General features: G+C 35.2%; 3 protein-coding genes across 6 annotated transcripts in view; 2 read left to right on the forward strand and 1 right to left on the reverse strand.

The window, feature by feature from the left end:
• Window positions 1-18,782, reverse strand: part of LOC124646375 (calcium/calmodulin-dependent 3',5'-cyclic nucleotide phosphodiesterase 1) — a 184,097-nt gene that overhangs the window by 141,656 nt on the left and 23,659 nt on the right. The window lies entirely within an intron of this gene.
• On the forward strand, window positions 2,075-7,282 carry LOC124646376 (maltase A1-like). The gene is made up of 10 exons (XM_047186515.1): window positions 2,075-2,272; window positions 2,888-3,067; window positions 3,385-3,542; window positions 3,724-3,849; window positions 3,935-4,390; window positions 4,471-4,578; window positions 4,823-4,973; window positions 5,525-5,720; window positions 6,718-6,855; window positions 7,162-7,282. Exons 1-10 carry the CDS (start codon window positions 2,110-2,112, stop codon window positions 7,229-7,231), a joined length of 1,746 nt encoding a protein of 581 aa, XP_047042471.1. The 5' UTR covers window positions 2,075-2,109; the 3' UTR covers window positions 7,232-7,282.
• Window positions 7,863-14,362, forward strand: LOC124646377 (maltase A3-like). Of its 2 annotated transcripts, none has more exons than XM_047186516.1 (10): window positions 7,863-7,891; window positions 8,885-9,045; window positions 9,278-9,457; window positions 10,241-10,398; window positions 10,543-11,121; window positions 11,198-11,305; window positions 11,387-11,537; window positions 11,705-11,900; window positions 12,545-12,682; window positions 14,153-14,362. In XM_047186516.1, exons 1-10 carry the CDS (start codon window positions 7,887-7,889, stop codon window positions 14,217-14,219), a joined length of 1,743 nt encoding a protein of 580 aa, XP_047042472.1. In that variant the 5' UTR covers window positions 7,863-7,886; the 3' UTR covers window positions 14,220-14,362. The 2 variants fall into 2 exon arrangements, with proteins under 2 accessions (XP_047042472.1, XP_047018791.1); XM_047162835.1 differs by lacking the exon at window positions 7,863-7,891 and adding an exon at window positions 8,430-8,579.

The following is an 18,782-nucleotide window of genomic DNA, read 5'->3' on the forward strand; positions in this document are numbered from 1 at the left end:
GGTATTTTTATTTTGAGATGCAAATCTTATCTTGACATTGCAAACTGTTCTAGACCGGATTTTGCCGTCAATGCACGGAATTTCACTGTGATGGGGACATACCAACCGACATGCATAGATAACAATCCCCACTCACCTGATTTGAATATAAACTTTTCAAATATAAATGTTATATAATATTCTATACCATTTGTTTCCCGTAGTTATACTTGTTGTCTTCCTAATAAGGTTAAGTGCTGGGTTCAAAAACCATGCCTTGTGGACTAAGATTGGACAATGAAATTCGACCAAAACGATCAAATTTAGATCCTGAACTTAATCATAATATGGCTGGCAAGACCTAAGATGTTACGAAACACGTCAGTTTTACTCTTTAGAATGTCAATTCAATCTTTGGCAAAATTGACATAAAACTTAGTTTCAAAGTTAACAGGTACTTCTTATTCAATAAACTGGCTTATGACAATTGACCCGTATGAAATGCTCAGAGGATCGTCCCTTTTTCTCAAAGAATATTTCTCACCTTTTGTCAACTATCAATTTTAGCACGTATAAAAGTTATGTCAAATAAAACTTTTTGAAAGTTTGAAAAGGTAAAAGATTTTCAAGCAGGCATGATGTCTTGGTATTCAATGGTATTATTTAGAACGACAAAAGAGTACCTATATTATTTACGTACAGTTCAATTTAGAAAATACTTAAACACACACTTACATCACAACATATTATGCATATGGATATTCTGTCCAAGTTCTTCTTCTTCTTAGCGTTTATCCCGTCTTGTGACGGGGCCCACTTTCCGTATCTTCTTCTTCCACTTCGCTCTATCCTGGACATCTTCCTCTTCGAGACATATTAAAGTCCAAGTTACGTTGTTCTTTAGTCATGATAGCTATATAAGAGATGTAAATACAATAAGGTTCAGGTTTTTTATTTTATTTTTATCAAAGGACTTATTTTGCAGATTGTACCGTAAACAGAACAACATAATATTATCCAACAACTCCCATCACCGAACACTACATTATCTATAAGTTTCGAGAAATTCAAGAGTGACATTGGATTTATGCGAGATTAATGTACTCAAAATCTAGAGCACGCTTCTCTTATCATCTATCTTGTAGATAAGTTAGACCTACCATTGCGTGCATACGGCGTGATATTAACTTACTAGGATAAAAAAAATATACTTAGTACATACTTATCTTCTGTACTGAAGATATCAGTCAGCTCTGAAACTAGTTGTCTAACAGAATGTCTATCCGCCTCAGTTTTCTACACTAAAGTCATAAATAGGAGACATTTTTGTCTGTTTGTACCCTAAAGGTTCCGTACCCTAAAGGAACCGATTTGAAAAGTTAACACTGTTGGGAGCTACACTATTCCCAAGTAACATAGGCTATATTTTATGCCAGTACGGGCAGTAGTTCCACGGGACATCAGAGAACGGCTAGTTTGTCAGAAAACTCAGAAACGAGTGATAGAATTCTCATACAGTTTTCACCAATAGATGTAAAAATGTACTCATTATCTATATACTCGCTGGAGTTCATCTGCTCTTGAATATAATCTCATTTTGAATGATACGTGAGAGAGCAAACATACGCTTGACATGAGCAAATATTATGGCAAATAATGTATTGATGAAAGAACGGGAGTGTAATGGAGTTGTCAGCACCAGGAATACTTTTTTATTGAGTAAATGTAGGAAGCTACAGCAGTACGGTTGGGATATTTTGCTTTGTTGGTAGGTATATATGAGAGGTTGCATCTGGTATATTATAGTTTATGGAAAATAAATACTATCTTAATTATTGTAACTAAGTATGTAGGTGTATTAACATCAATGCCATCTTATACACAATTTCTTAGTGAATTCTGATGTCTCATATAGGTATTGATAGGTATAAATCTTACATAACCAAATACTGAAACACAAAAACAACTATCATGTTTGTATACTTAATCTCAAAATGTGTCCAAATGATCAAACGTTATCAGACCACTCCGTTAGTATCTCTTTTCGATAAAAGATTGTGTACCACATAGGTATATAAATCTATGCAGTCTTCAAATTCGGTAGCTTGATTCAAAAAATTTCTTTTCAAAATGAGGGCAGTATTATTTCTGCCAATTTTGTTGGTTCTGTGTAGTGGGAATGTATTGAAACATGAAGAAAGGGCGCTGGATTGGTGGGAGACGACTATCTTCTATCAGATCTACCCACGTTCCTTTGCCGATAGTGATGGCGATGGCATCGGGGATTTGAATGGTAGGTGTTTTTAAGAGTATCTTGAGTAAAGTTTCTTGATGGTTATTGTTTGTTTTCTTGTATTGTGTTATGCTATATTTATTGCAATGTTACATCATCGTAATCAGTCAAGTTCGCTAGGTGTTAGTGTTTTATATCGAGCAACAAGCTCAACTCTAAAACAAGCGTAAAATGTAGTGTAATTCATACTCAATTTTCTAACTTCATAACCTATCTAAATATGAACGTTTGAGTAAACAAGCGTTTTATACGTTCATGCATTTCACAGTTCTGTGCATAATCACTCAGTTTCCTTTGACAACAATTTTACACATCTATAATATAAAAAAATGAATCGCAAAATCTGTTGGTAAGCGCATAACTCAACAACGCCTGGACCAATTTGGCTAATTCTTTTTTTGTTGTGTTTGTTATTGTCAGGAGAAGGTTCTTATGAAAAAAAATAGGGTAAAGTAGAGAAGTCAGTTGACGGGAGCGAAGCCGCGGGCAAAAGCTAGTTATAAATAAAATTTGCCAGCATGTAATCAGTTGCTCCCAAGAGAAATATCGGAGTATGTTAACGACTTCCATTATGCATAAGAATTTGAATTACCATACTCCTTTCGACTTTGACAGGCATTACATCGAAACTGGAATACATCAAAGGGCTTGGGGTCGACGCTATCTGGTTATCTCCCATGTTCCAGTCACCTATGTACGACTTTGGATACGATATATCTGACTTTTATGCTGTCCATGATGAATATGGAACGATGGAAGATTTTGAAAATTTAATTGATACTGCCAAGGAACTTGGTAACTATTTAGATTATTTATGTTTTAAACTTTGTAAAGAGCAATATGTTTAAGATGTTGAGAATCATGAAAGTAATACTTATATTCAAAGCCCTTCAAAGAAATAAGTTAAATAATAGAAAAGATAAGAACTTCACTCTGAAGAGGCAAAAAGCATGAATAGCAACGTGACGAAGTTACAAGTGCCTCTATTCAACTCTCAGAAATAAAATCTTTGAATGGCGCTAAAAATATTCTTAAAAAATATTCAGAAAAGTTTTTTCGTCGAGTCTCGAGTGCTTTAAAGGATAAAGATCTCAAAGACGTTTTTTCAACAGGCATTAAAGTAGTTTTGGATTTGGTGCCAAATCACACATCAAACGAGAGCGTCTGGTTCCAAGAGGCTTTGAATGGTAATGAGAAGTATTACAATTATTTCGTTTGGGAGGACGGAGTGATCGACGAAAATGGTAACAGGCAGCCGCCGAATAATTGGGTAAGACGCACAATGAGACGCTTAGCTTGCTCTGTGAACTTAATGATTGTAATGGAGAAAGTTTATTGAGTGCCATTTACTTGGAAATTTTCGTGCTCATCTTTTGATGTTAATGAATTACTTAGGAGTACTTACTGTAATAAGAGGATAGTAATTGATCTGTTCTTTTTACTGCTTATAGAGGAGCCATTTCCGTGGCAGTGCTTGGGAATACAGAGAAGAAGTTGGCAAATATTATTTGCATCAGTTTGTCGTTGGTCAGCCCGATTTGAACTACCGCAACCCTGATGTTGTTGAAGAAATGAAGGTAAAAGCTATATACCAATTTACGTTTGAAATGATTTCGATTTCATAAAATTGACTCATTTATATACATTTTTTTCTTTTTCCAGAACATTATCCGTTTCTGGTTAGGCAAAGGTGTAGCAGGATTCAGGGTTGATGCTGTCAACTGTTTATATGAAGTAGACAAAGAACTCTTCGGTGGAAAATACCCAGACGAACCTTTCTCTGGTAACGTTAATGTTGACCCTGAATCTCACGACTACCTCAGCCACATTTACACTAAAGACCAAGAGGAGACATATTACATGGTTTACGAATGGAGAGATGTTTTCGATGAGTTCAAAGAAAAGGATGGATTAACTAGAGTTATGATGACTGAAGTTTATGCTGCTATCAAAGATGTGGTTAGGTACTTTGGTGAAGGTGACAGGCTAGGAGCCCAAATGCCCTTCAACTTCGATTTAATCACGGACGTAGATGCTTCATCATCAGCAGCTGACATCAAGTATGCCGTCGATAAGTTCATGACGTACAAACCTGTTGATAAAGATGCCAATTGGGTGGTAAGTTCACAGTAACGATTTTCTCAAATAAATTACGAGGAAGAAAGTATTATGGGTAAATATAAAGGAATCTTTCGCAGGTCGGTAACCATGACAACAGCCGAATGGCAACTAGATACGGGCCGCCTTTGGTCGACGGAATCAATATGATTGTATTGTTGCTTCCTGGAGTAGGAGTAACTTATATGGTAAGATTTTTATGTTGTATTGAAGAATTATATTGCTCGAATTTTATCAATATAAGTAGAATTTGTAAGAAGATTTTCGCATTACTTCTATTTTTCCTCTATTCTAAGAAACTTTTGGAAAAATAATTCAAATAAAACTGTACTAATGTTTCTAAAACTACTTTCACATAACGTGTCTATCCTAAAAAGAAACACTAAACTGTTTACTCATTACATCATCTAAATCCAAGATTACTTTTTCAAGGGCGAAGAACTAGGCTTAGTGGACGGTTACGTAAGCTGGGAAGATACTGTTGATCCCTCCGGATGTAATACTAATGATCCAATCAATTATGTGCTGTCATCTCGTGATCCAGAGAGAACGCCGTTCCAATGGAATGCTGACAAAAACGCCGGTGAGTTTGAACATAGAATAAAGATGTACATTTGTGAAGGTACCTAGTAACGTTCGTTAAAATGTCACTCACGCATGTGCATCGACGAGCTTTTACCGGCGCTGTCGGTGCTGTCAGAACAGAGTGTCGTGCATCAAGCGTGTGTGAGTGACATTGTTACGAACGGCAGTACCTACGTAGCTTCAGAACTGTTTACAAGAGAATATATTTAAACTGTGGTTTGAATGAAGTGCAATCAACGCGAGTTTAGAAAAACACTGGCATGTTGAGGTTGCTTGTCATTCTGCACTACGTCTGATTTCTGTCCAGGATATTGTAGGAAGTGCTGATAGATTTGCGGATGTTGAATTGAATACGGAATTAAAGGTGTTTTAAGAGATTGTATAGGGAAAAATATCTGTTATTGCTGCTCTTTGTGAGGAATTTATTATATGTGTTGCCAGAATAGGAGCCACACTTAATTTGAAGAAAACATAATCACTACACAACTAGGTATTCAACAGAATACCCATGCCTATGTGTTTTAAATCTGGATATTTTTTGCATTGTAGGTTTCTCAACTGCCGACAAGACATGGCTACCAGTAGCTGAAGGCTATGAAACTCTGAACGTGGAAGTACAAGAGGCAGCTGAAAGGTCTCACTTGAAGCTCTACAAGGCATTAGCTGACTTTCGCCAGGAGAAGGTGTTCAGATATGGACGTTATGACTCCTTGGCTATGAACCAAGATGTATTTGTATTTAGGAGGTATGGTTTACGTTTCATATTTATAAAATTACTACACTTACGACTTTGTCCGTGCCTCGAGGGGAATAACTTCCACAGCCGAAAAAAGTAGACTATGTTTGCCTCCTGGGTATCTTGGGGTGGGGATCTTCATGCCTCGTGTTTTAGCATGAAAGTATATAAACACAAACTAACTTTCGCATTTATATTATAGTAATTAGAGAAGATGTGGTAGAAATTGTAAATATCAGCGTGTTTGTCACAATCAATCCTATAGTTAAATATTCCACGCAAAAATGGTTCAGTCATTTGAACTGAAACAAAAATCGTAACATTTGATGTAAAGGTTAGGACCCCTACTTTCATAAAGGTATAACTAATTATGGACTCGATTTGATTCTAACCAAAAGATGTCAAGAGCAGATGTTAGTACAAGTACTAATAAAACAAGCAGTCAATATTGGATTTCTGAATGGAAGTTCAATATTTGCAGAATCTAATAAATCATTGACCTGTTTCGACGAAATCTTAATGGAGTTGTTTGAATTTGTTGATAGATCTCATCCGTAGGCAAAAAAACATGATGAGCATGTTATGATCATGTAGATTTTAATTTAATTTTTCCTTATGACTTTATGTATGCACATAGTAGGTACGCACTACGCACATTAAAGAGATAAGGTATTTAGCCGGTTTCAGACCGAGTAAAAACTTTGGTTGGTATCAAGATTTTCTTTAAAAAATATTGCCAGCTTCCGAGTCAACTTTCGGTCGACTGTTTAGTCTGCAGTGTGCTACTCTGGTACTCTAAATCAACTCATATGTCAAAAAATGAGCGTAGAAGAAGCATTCTTGATATTATATTTGTCAAAATAGCTCAAATTCATTATTTGCGTTTTTTAAATTTCTATTGCTCAGAGGGAAGATAAAATCAACCCTCTTAAACTTACATCTTTTGTTTTGCCATTTTCATGAAACATGGTAGTTTAGGCTTAATTATTTTTTTTTTTTATAACAGATGGTACCACGGCGAGACCTACTTGGTGGTTGTGAACATGCGCGACGTGGAACATGTCATTGATCTGACGTACTTCGAGAATGTTCACGGCAGTGTAAGAGTAGTTTTGAGAAGCATACAGTCTCCTAAGAACGAAGGGTAAGTCATATAAGTTAAGGAAGACTTGAAACTACGTCGAAAATTTAACGCTATTGACGATTTGAAGAAGGTCAATCAGGCAATGGATAGAACCTACACAAGACCGGGAAGGTCGGCTCTCATCTGAGGAGTCCTAAGTTCAGCGGTGAACGGCTGATATGATAATGATTACAGATATAATCGCAGGGTGGTTTTAATCCGCATACTTAAGTAATGTAACTGCTTAGCTAATTGACCAGTCGGTCAAAAAACGCTGGTTCGTAATGATCTAAACGTGAAAACATTAACTTATTTTCTTTTTTTCAGGGACGAGTTCAATGTTTCATCTCTACCCGTCGCTGGATTCGAAGGCCTTGTATTGAAATTGACCAATTGATGCTTGAAATAATAAATGTACAATACTATGGAATAAATGTAATTAATTAAAGCCTGGTTTTATTGAATCCTACATGTCTGTAAATAAATAAAGCTTTTCTGACAGTTTTCAATTTGCTAATGTGTGTGCTTTTTTGGTAACATTAATATAGTATACAATTTTCATTTTGTTATTTTGATGTAAATATATATTATATAATATTTACTATGATTAACTAATCTTAGTACCTACATACATTTACGTAAATTAACTGCATCAGAATAAAGAAAAAGGAGAGAAATTATGTTGAAGAGACATTAAATTAAGTTCGCATTTTCAAATAATAAAAAATTGGAACAACTTCGATGCATGTGATTTAAAAAATATAACTACATATTTATAACGACCATTTTAACAAGCACATCATGTTAGTGCAATTTAAACAACTAAATAAAGGTACTGTAGTCAAAAAAAAAATCGAGTTAGTGATAGAAGTAACAACTGTCAGATTATCTGAAGATAAGTGAGATTTCAAAAATTATTGGGAATTACGAAAGTGCAGATAAACCCAAAGAGTTATGTTTATCAATGGTCTGTATCATTTATCTCGAGAACAAGATATGTTATAACTATAAAGGGTATTGCAGAGAAAATTCTACATCCAGTAGCTGATATTATGGGGTAAGTACCTACAAGTTTTATTTCAGTATATTTCTATAGAGATAGAATCTATTATTCTTCAAGGAGAATGCTTGGTCCCTATGTTCTTTCCTAATTCGTATAACTGGCAAACATATTTTTATACTGACTTACGAAAAATACTATAGGCTAATAAAGTCCTTTTTTACTGTCATTCAATTTTAAAACCATTCAATACTAACGGGTATATACTTCCTGTTCCTATAAACATAACACATAATATGCATTATCTTGCATATTATAATAATGTGTATAAATATTATCTTGCATTTCTAAGAAAGGGTTGAAGTTGATAACCTTTTTGTTACTAGTTGTTTGATAAATGGAACCCCATACAGGTATAAACAGTAGGTCTAGCACAAGCCACAAACGAAAAAAGAATTAAACATTAATTGCTATTAGTATTATGTATTTAAATAGATTAATTCATTAATACTTAAAAACAATTTATATAAAAGTCGTTTTTATTCTCATAAACATTAGTACGTCATACTGCAGATATATATCGTTTGCCAAATCTTCATTCACTTGGTATAGTTTCCTCTTACCTATATATTGTCTGTGCTATCGATATAAGGAAGAGATTCAAATGCATCGTGCACGTCTAAGGTTATAGTGAATTGTTTTGCTCGTGTTTTGTTGTAGATATTTAGTTTGGTTTATTGATTTGGTATGTATGCTTGTCACAATTTATAAAATATTAATGCAATTGATACTATAAGTAGTGTGTGAATATAACTTTGATAAGTTCCTTATTATTTGACCTTAAAACTTCTCCATTTGGAGTTTTGGTTCTTATTATGTCGTCATTACTCTCTTGAGTAAACTTAGGCTTTATCTAACGTAAACTAATTTTAAACCATCATCTAGAATATACTTTGGGAGACACAGGCATCATTGATTTTTTCTATCTTGTATGACCTACAAGATATTTAATTATTAATTAACACTAATAATATTATTTTTATTTTCTAGTATCAGAATGAGGAGTATTTTACTGCTGCCGGTGCTTTTGGCACTGGCGGTAAGCGGTGAATCTGACCCTGAACTGGATTGGTGGGAAACTACCATTTTCTACCAGATTTACCCAAGGTCATTTAAAGACAGCGACGGAGATGGCATTGGTGACCTTAACGGTAAGATATATGTATTTTTAATTTGATATCTATTTTTTGTTTCTTTTAATGCTAAATCCAAATTCATTTTTGGCACATTGGCATAAATGAACAGGATTTTTGAAGAATTTGAGATAATTTGAGTGGACTGCCCACTTGTTCTTTAATTTTATTTTCATCCGAAATAGTTAAACCTTTCAGTATAATTTTTACTATAGGTAGAAATATATTTTATTTTACTTTCCGTTTTAAGGAATCACTTCAAGTTTAGAATACTTGAAAGAGATGGGCATTGGAGCTACTTGGCTTTCACCAATTTTCAAGTCACCGATGTATGATTTCGGTTACGACATCGCTGATTTCTATGCAATCCAAGATGAATACGGTACTATGGAAGATTTTGAAAATCTCATGGCTAAAGCGAAGGAATTAGGTAAGTTTAAAAATTAACAATACAAATCTATATAGTTTGTTTGTTTAATTGATTGAACGTGCTAGTCTCAAGGACTACTAGTGTATTTGAAAAAAATGTTTCAGTATTAGATAGCTCATTTATCGAGGCTAGGAAGGGTTATAGACAAGTTTTAATCAATCCGGATACGGGACAGTTTCTGTCGGAAAACGGAAGAAATATGTTTTTATAGACATAAAAATATTGTTCTTTAAAGAGCAGCAGCACAATATATATATTCATTAATCCCAGAAGAGAGCTTTCCCAGAATTGAAAAATGTTAATTCAACGCTGCACACGTAAGTCTTTCCGAGAAAATTGAGCTGATGTAATTAATACCGGTACAAAAATTAAAAACATACCCAGCTCTTCCAACAATGTTCAGCGTAATGCATGTCACGGAAGCCATAAAGTGTGCATAGAGTCTCATGATTTCCATAATTATTCGAATATAAATAATAAAAAAAATATAAAAGAAGTGTGCACAGATAATCAATTATCTGATGAATAATATAGGATTATTAGGGGTCTTGATTTTTACCCCATTACGGCAAATGGTTGCCCCGGGACATGGCTAATACCATGGGGAACAGCTAGTTCATAGTATTTACCTTTCAATATCAAAACAAATGTTTACGCTTCATTGACATTTAAAGAGTGTACTTATTCTACTTATTTGATTGCTTTTCCATGAATATTTTCATTTCATCTCATAAACAAACAAACCAACAACTAAAATAAACAGCGTATCGTTTATTGTTTCAGATATTAAAATAGTTCTGGATTTCGTGCCGAACCACACAAGTAATGAAAGTGTATGGTTTGAGGAGGCGTTGAAAGGTCACGAGAAGTATTATGATTATTTTGTTTGGGAAAATGGCACGGTTGATGAAAATGGTGTTATGCATCCCCCTAACAATTGGGTAAGTAATTAAACTAAATTAAGATACACGTGCCTGAACTACGAGTATAAGTGCTAATGATGATCTGCCTGTGAAATTCTACATAATAATTTGGATATTATTAATGCAAAAATGCAAGTATAAAATAAATACATTAATCCTCAGGTCAGTGTCTTCCGCAAGAGTGCCTGGGAATACAGAGAAGAAGTCGGCCAATACTACCTTCACCAGTTCGTCATCGGCCAGCCTGATCTCAACTACCGCAACCCCGACGTGGTTGAAGAAATGAAGAACGTCGTCCGCTTCTGGCTAGACAAAGGCGTTGCTGGGTTCAGGGTTGATGCCATTGCTCATTTGTTCGAAGTAGATAAGGCAGACTTTGGTGGAGTTTACCCTGATGAACCTTTAACTAGGAATACTGATGACCCTGACAGCTACGACTATTTAGACCACATTTACACCAAAGACTTGGATGAAACTGTAGAGATGGTGTACCAATGGAGGGAAGTCTTTGATGAATATAAGGCTAAAGACGGTCTGAGCAGGGTCATGATGACTGAAGCTTATTCAAGCCCTCAGATGACGATGAAGTACTTCGGTAATGGTGAACGTTTAGGTGCACAAATGCCTTTCAACTTTGTGCTGATTTCTGACGTCAATGGACGTTCTAGTGCTGCTGAAATTAAATACGCTCTTGATAAGTTCCTTACATTCAAGCCTATTGACCAACATGCAAACTGGGTGGTAAGACTCTTTTTCTTTGTCACTTTTATTTTTAATATATCTGTTCTATGTCTTCAAGTTTGTTTAATATTTTTAGGCTGGAAACCACGACAACAACCGTGTAGCTTCAAGATTCAGTCCAGAATTAGTCGATGGCATTAATATGATTGTGCTATTGATGCCCGGAATTGCTGTAACTTACATGGTAAGTTCAAATTCCGACCATTTTTAAATAGTTTGTTTTGCAAATGCCGATATTTTTTATGTTTACGATGTAACTTTTTAGGGTGAAGAAATTGGCATGGTTGATGGCTACGTAAGCTGGGAGGATACCGTAGACCCCAGTGGGTGCAACACTGATGATCCTATTAATTACTGGATGTCGTCTAGAGACCCAGAGCGCACGCCATTCCAATGGAGTGCTGATGTCAACGCAGGTATGAATGACAATGTACTTTATTGCCCAAAATATAGAATATACGTTAGAATGACTCATCTATCAGTCTAGACTCCTATCACAATGAATCAGCGGATAACGCAAAACATAATAATGAATGTGGAGGATTACTAAAATATTTATATATTATTTTCAAATTTTTTCCAGGTTTCTCAGGCGGTAACAAGACTTGGCTTCCAGTAGCAGAAGGTTTTGAGAACTTGAATGTGGAAGTTCAGCGCGTAACAGACAAATCTCATTTGAACGTCTACAAAGCTCTGTCGTCACTTCGCACTGACAAGATTTTCAGATACGGACGATATGAGTCTGTTGCTTTCAATGAAGGAGTTTTTGCTTTCAGAAGGTTAGTTTTAGATAGTTTTAATATAGCTTTATTTCCATTTAATAAAGTAAATATAATATCTCCCTGGCCTTAAAACAGTGATCGCTCTTTTCCCTTCTTATCTACATCCGAAAACATAGTATCGCTCAAGAATGTTGAATGATCAAATCTTATCTCTACCATAGGAGTGCGGAAAAAAACAAAACACAAACAAAATGTACTCCAAAATCTTACACTATCTATTTTCCTCAGATTATCAACATTTTATCTTCGTAAAACACTTGAACTGTAGCTCTAAGTATAGAATGTTCTGTTTCTCATGTACCTATACGTTAGGTAGATATACATACGTAGTTTTAATATTTACAAATGTCCACTAGCCTGGATGTTTGTGGATCTGCATTGCAGGTACTGATATTTACTGATATGCGGAAATTGATCTAGTCATTTTGTACGTTATTTGTCATTTCGTATGTGGGTCACAATTATTATTTCTATAGGTTCAGCATGTCATTTGGTTGTACTTGATTTTACCTCATTTTATTTATTTGATTTTGTTAGTTCATGCAATACATTTGGATGTCCTCCCTGCTAGGTCAATAAATTAACATTAGCTTCACGGTACATATTACCTACTTCCCAACCACTATGTTTAACTGTTCCAGATGGTACAAAAATAAGGCGTACATCGTAGTCGTGAACTTCAGACAAAAAGCCTACACCATCGATTTAACTTACTTCGAGGGCGTCAACAAAAAGGTCGAAGTTGTTATCAGCAGCATCCAGTCTCCCAAGAAAGCAAAGTGAGTATTGAAAAGTTTAATACAATACCGTGATCGTATTTTGCACTGGCCAGTAAAAACTTGCAAACTAAGCAGAAGATTTTATAGGATACGATGCACAGATGTAAAATTCTACTAAATCTAAGAGAATAGAAAAAGTGCAAAATACTACTTGTCTAACAGACCATATGTTCAACTATGATTGAATAGAAATGGGCCACAATTTTGTTTTCTACAGCCACTTTTAGCTGCCACCAGGATAAAAATTTATAGCTTTCCTCGATAAGTGGGCTATCTAATACCTAAAGTTTTACCTAAAAGACCAGTAATTCTTGAGATTACCGCGCCCAAATAAAAAACTCTTCAGCTTTATAATATCAGTCTAGCTTAGGCCATCTTACCATCATTTCCTACCTATTACTTTATAACTAACAAAATCTTTTGTACAACATCTGAAACAATTGAACTACACAAACAATATTACAATGAAAGCATTCTCGGAGCCTAAGACGATAGTTGAGGGTACTTGTATTATGAAAGTTCACAAGTTCGGGCATAACGCCAGACAGTTAAGGTTAACTTACTCAATATTCAACGTGTTTTACTACAAAACTGAGAGCCATGATCATCATGGGAAGATAAACTGCCGAAACTATCCTCCTTTATGTAAATTAATTTATCTTTAGTAGCTTAGCTTTTCATATTGTGATAGGTAAATAATCAGTTATGGTTTGACCGTTTTTTCGTGCAATTGCAAATCTTGTCAGTCAGCACAAAAAATGCTATTTTCCCATGAAAATTGACAGCCGTTAACTGCACAAAAGATTCGGTACCCGGTACCCGTTAATATAGGAATGTTTATAATTCAGTTTGACGTAAGTATATGTAAAGACATCAATGAAAATATAAGTATTACCTGGGCAATTTTGATTACACTTGAGTAAAGCTTACTCGAGCATGCGAAATCATTCGATAACTTGTGAATTGAGTGATTTTAATTTCGAATTCGCGGATAACTCGATTCTTATTAGCCGTTTATCTTCTTTGATAATAATTTCCTCCTACCTATCCCATTTGAAAAAATATTTCGTTGTTAGGTAACTTTGAGAGCTGTAGGCTACCTTTTATCCTGTTGCGTAAAGTACCATCTACGGGGCGTGAGTAAAGCGGGGTGTGCAAGCTAGTTTATAATATTAGCAAGGCTTTGTAACACAATACATTGATATAGCATTAAGAAAGGCTGTCACGTTATCTCGGCTTTAATTTAATTAGGTTAGCGATCCGCATTGACTGATACTCCATCAATTTGGCTAAGAGTTATTGATTCCTTGTCAAAAGGACACGATCGGTTAATGTATTTAACATAATTTTCCGAGTACATGTGAAGTATTTTGACACCGATTTTATTTTCATTTCGTTGTTAGAAAATCCTTCCATTTGTTATCGAAAAGTTGTCCACAAATTTTAATTTATTTTTTTTCCATTTTTCAGGGACGTTTTCAAAGCGAATGCACTAGAAATCCTTGGGAGCGAAGCTTTGGTACTCAAAGTTGACTAACTATCAAACAACTTATACACTTGTACACAACTTTTCACCAACCGAATACACTCAAACAACTGTGGTTTACACTATACTTCGGCCGTTCAGAGAATGCGTTCCTGACACCTATCAGTTAGTCACGACTAGTGATGGGCACAACATAACACTGAGTTCGTTACCGTTCCTTCAAAATGAACCGCCGCATTATTTTAAGATTATTTTCGTTTTAAATTGGCGGAATCATTTGTTTTATATTTTAGTTATTTAAGTGGAAACCAAAAAAAGGTAATATTCATATAATAAAATTGTTTTATTTATTCTTTGTTACAAGTACATTGAATTGAATGTGCGAACAGAATATTAATCAGACTCCGATTTGCTTGAGGAGGTGGTGTCTTCATCATCATCTTCGCCTACATGTATAATTATATTATTATCAATAACAGAATCAATCCTGATATCTCGGTCTAACAAAAGCCGGGTAATCAAATAAAAACAGATCGAAAACACTTGAAAAACGTGGTCTATGCGCACGAAACGACAACGGACGACTGTTTTAGCGTCACAAAATGGCGGCCCATAACGCCATTTGGGGTTACCATTTTTAATCTAAGTATAAAAATGCGGTTTGGTCATAGTTTTATTTTTATATTTCATAAACGTTATAATTAAGTCTTATAGTCCATTATTTTCCAATTCTTAAAAAGAAAATCAAAACGTATTATTTTATATTATAACTGTATAAGAACAGATTACGATACTTGCCTGTTATTTTTAGCACAGCACTACAAAATATAAACCGCTGACATAACCTTGTAATAGCGCAGTATAGATTTAGAAAAATATTGTTTACCAAGTTATTTGACACTCAGTTTGGCACAAAATTATAACATTCATTGATTATTGATATAATAATGTTGTTTTAATGCTCCTCAATTGTTAAAACGGTAAACAACCAGCAAAAATATTTTTATCGTAACTGCAACGCCATTGCAAAGTTACGTCGTCAGTTCAATCGCGACGTGTCAGGAACGCATTCTCTGAATGGCCGAACTATAACTGAAGATTCAACGATTTAACTGTGAAACTGGGCTATTTAAAACGAGTTTTTGAACACTGTCCAAAAGTTTCTTTTGTGTACGAAAAGTAATGTTCAATGAAATGGCTTTTGTTTTATTTGGTTAAGTGAGAATTGTTATGCTGTCTTCGTTCTCAGTTTTGGAAATAAAATGAAACGACTCAGCATTTCTTTTGTTTTATTTTACTTGTGTTAAACTATCTTCGGCCATCGTTTTCAACCGCGCCCCGTGACACCTTTCTACGCATCAACATAAAATTAAGTGTATTAAGCTGGGTACTCACTTAGCAGTGTAGCACGTAACGTATCAGATACGGTATCAAGTGAGTACGTAAGCACGAGCCCGCTGCAAGCCGCTCGCGCGTGGAGCGCTGTAAGCTCGCAGTGACCCGCCGAGTGGCGGTTTCGCTACGAACACAAAGGCGGCTCGCAGTGTGCTCGTGAGGACCGTGGACGCGCCGTACCCACTTGCAGGTTGATACCGTATCTGATACGTTACGTGCTACACTTCTAAGTGAGTACCCAGCTTAACCAGGAATCTTTTTTCAAAGCGGTCCAGTAGGTGCTTTCTGAATAGTGCGTTTAATCTAATAAATAAATTCTTCAGATTTTTTACATTAGTACTTAGAGCATTTAAAAAATCGATCTTCTAGTTCCAGACATAACCGTTTTCAGAACTTTTTTTTTCATAAAAGAGCGAAAAATATCAACCTAATGGCAGATAAGATTGACTCACAAATCTTAATTACATTTTGACACAAACTTAGACCTAGAATAGTGAACTACAACAATAATAATTGGAGCCGAATACTATCACAACAACCCTCAAACTTTAGACAGTAGGCAACAAGAGTACGTTATAATGTATTAATTTGCATTAATTACAGATTAGCTATATTATAATGTATATACAGCTAAGGATTATTAAGCACGTAATTACTAAACTACTATGTATGTAAGTTAAGACGATAATCGTGAGGTGTCGTTCTTCATTATGTCTTGAAGTTTACGCAAACTTGAGGCAGGAAATGTGGGTCAGTTTGCAAAATTATCGGTATCTATGAAAATATTGTTAAGGACAAACCTATGTATGTATGAGATGTTACTTCTTAAGAAATTGTTGTGCAAACTATCTAACACACGGTTATACTCACTAGATTTTTTGTTTGTCTTGACATATTCTTATGTGTCTTCATTTGCCACACATAAAATCAGGTAAAGAAAAATAAAACTTTAGGTAAAATATATGAAATAGCATGTGAAAAAAATCTACATTTCTTCCTCTATTAACTATTATAAACTTCCTTTTACTACCGCACAATGTGACACAGAATTGGCGCGGTAAAGATACAATATTGTTCGGCTGACCGCCGCCACCGCACGCACCCACTGCACCGTGCCTAACTCGTTGTTTAGGGCGAGTAGCCACTTTAAAGCATTACTAAGACACTAATTTATGTCTGAAAAATGTTTTAAAATCCGAGTATGGAGAAGTGAATGTTCCATTTTCGCGAAGATTATAAATACTCTTGGAAAAAATATTTGCCAGGGCGACATTTGATATCTAGAGCACGGAGATGTAGGTAAAAGATACTTCCTAGCAGGGCTCGGAACATAGTTTCCTTGGAATGTGGACGAACTTCAATGAAAAAGAACGAAGTTAAAAATTCTGCACTCAGAAAGAAAAAAGTCACAAACAATAGTTCCATAAACGCATTTAATTATAATGTTCAACACAATGTCCTTTGTACTAACAAATCGATACATCGCTTTTATGATTTTCTCATTTATTCCCACATTGTGTATCAAGCTTAACCGTCATGTACACAATGTCAGACCGCGGTGCACGGCTGTTGCTCCAGACCACATGGGGTGAAGCAAAACCGAGCTCCAATGCGCTGCGATCGACAGCGAATCGAGTATCGAGTAGAATCGTTTGTTGTATCGAGAATCGAGATTTTTTGTGGTACGCGTTTAAATGGCTTGCAGTTTTTGCTTTTGAGGACAATAGGCCTCGTTTTCCAGTTGCGTAAAATTGGAGTTTGGTCTCTTGTTTTTGTGGTATTTTTCATTGAGATTTTGACTGCATGTACTTCTGGTATAAATAAATATGAGACAAATAATTTATCACAGTTTTCACAATACAATTTTTAAGCCTTTTGCATAACGGACCTATGTCTCTCCTCACCTTCTGTTTTTCTTTGACACATTTAATTAATATTTGCTCATAATAAACGAGCAGGTATTCGGAATAAAACCCGACTTAATCCTCTGCAAGCTGAAACATTTTCACTATTAATTAATTAACATAATAACAAGTTCTCACATAAAAGTCTTTGTTACAATAAAAAGAGCAAATTAATACGAGAAAAGCTTGACATAACCACTACAAAGGCTAGAGAAACATAATACACCTTATAAATTAATTGGAAATGGTACTGAGTACTCAAAGGTCACTAGGAGTGTTGGCTTTTGGTCCCTAATTAAATGGCTGAACAATGGAAAGGCTACCCTTTCAAACTGTCACGGTACGCCTACATCTTGTAAATGTTTTACAGCCTAGACATTGTTTTATAGCGAAGTTCGCAATCTGGGTGAATTGGGAGTCATACAATTTGCTGCACGGATTTCAGAATGTTTTTGATAGAAGAAACAAACTATGTATTGGAATATAAAACGACGCTCTCGTGGGTATGGCGATTGATTTGATTCACGGGTCTGAAGTATTTTGTTTCGTTATATACTCGTTGTATTTCGATGTCTTTCTAGAAAAACTCGAAAAAAAATCGTTGTTCGATTTAGTCCATTTAATATTATGTCTGGTTGCCGATTTGCTCTACTATCGCTAACAGCTGACTGAATGTTAGTTTTTTACTAGGCACTTAATCGTTTTTGTAAAATGTTTATAAAACCTATGGTATTTGCCAAAATAGCTGGATTGAGGAGTTCAGGTAGACATTTCATCCTTGTCAAATACTGGTCTACCCAGATGCATCTAGTTACATTGGAAGACGACCCCTCATTGCGAAAAACTTGACAGATCGACCATGGTGTGGTTAAAAATAGAACAAAATTAGATGAAGTAGGAACACAATATATATCATCACACGCCAATTATCGCCTGTACGTATTAATTTGGATAATGACCTACTTAACATAATAGGTCAGTTGGCGCACGGATTGCAATCCCCTTTGATACACGGATACACCTGTAGATTCGGAGGTTAATCCATCTAATGGCGCTGATTGTAAGCCGGGATGATGTGTTTAGTTTAGAACAAGTCCTGAACTAAGCTAAGTTTGCTAGCAGAAGTTGGGTCACAAATGTCAGACTTGGATGTTAGTGCTGTTTAGGTAGGTGTATTCAACAGTAACTTAGTGTCACGTCTACATGAATAGCATTTGGTTTCAATATTCTGAAAAAGGCATTAAGTGAATATTTCGATGCCAAAGATGTCCATATAACACTATCTATAATGTAACTGAATGGAACTAATTGATTA

Source organism: Helicoverpa zea, chromosome 3 (assembly GCF_022581195.2).
Source record: "Helicoverpa zea isolate HzStark_Cry1AcR chromosome 3, ilHelZeax1.1, whole genome shotgun sequence".
NCBI lineage: Eukaryota > Metazoa > Arthropoda > Insecta > Lepidoptera > Noctuidae > Helicoverpa > Helicoverpa zea.

Coding starts and splice junctions, on each gene's coding strand:
- LOC124646376 (XM_047186515.1), top strand. CDS start 2,110: ATGAGGGCAGTATTATTTCTGCCAATTTTGTTGGTTCTGTGTAGTGGG. Junction 3,850..3,934: donor ATGTTGTTGAAGAAATGAAG/GTAAAAGCTATA, acceptor TTCTTTTTCCAG/AACATTATCCGTTTCTGGTT. Junction 5,721..6,717: donor GATGTATTTGTATTTAGGAG/GTATGGTTTACG, acceptor TTTTTATAACAG/ATGGTACCACGGCGAGACCT.
- LOC124646377 (XM_047186516.1), top strand. Junction 11,538..11,704: donor GAGTGCTGATGTCAACGCAG/GTATGAATGACA, acceptor AATTTTTTCCAG/GTTTCTCAGGCGGTAACAAG. Junction 11,901..12,544: donor GGAGTTTTTGCTTTCAGAAG/GTTAGTTTTAGA, acceptor TAACTGTTCCAG/ATGGTACAAAAATAAGGCGT.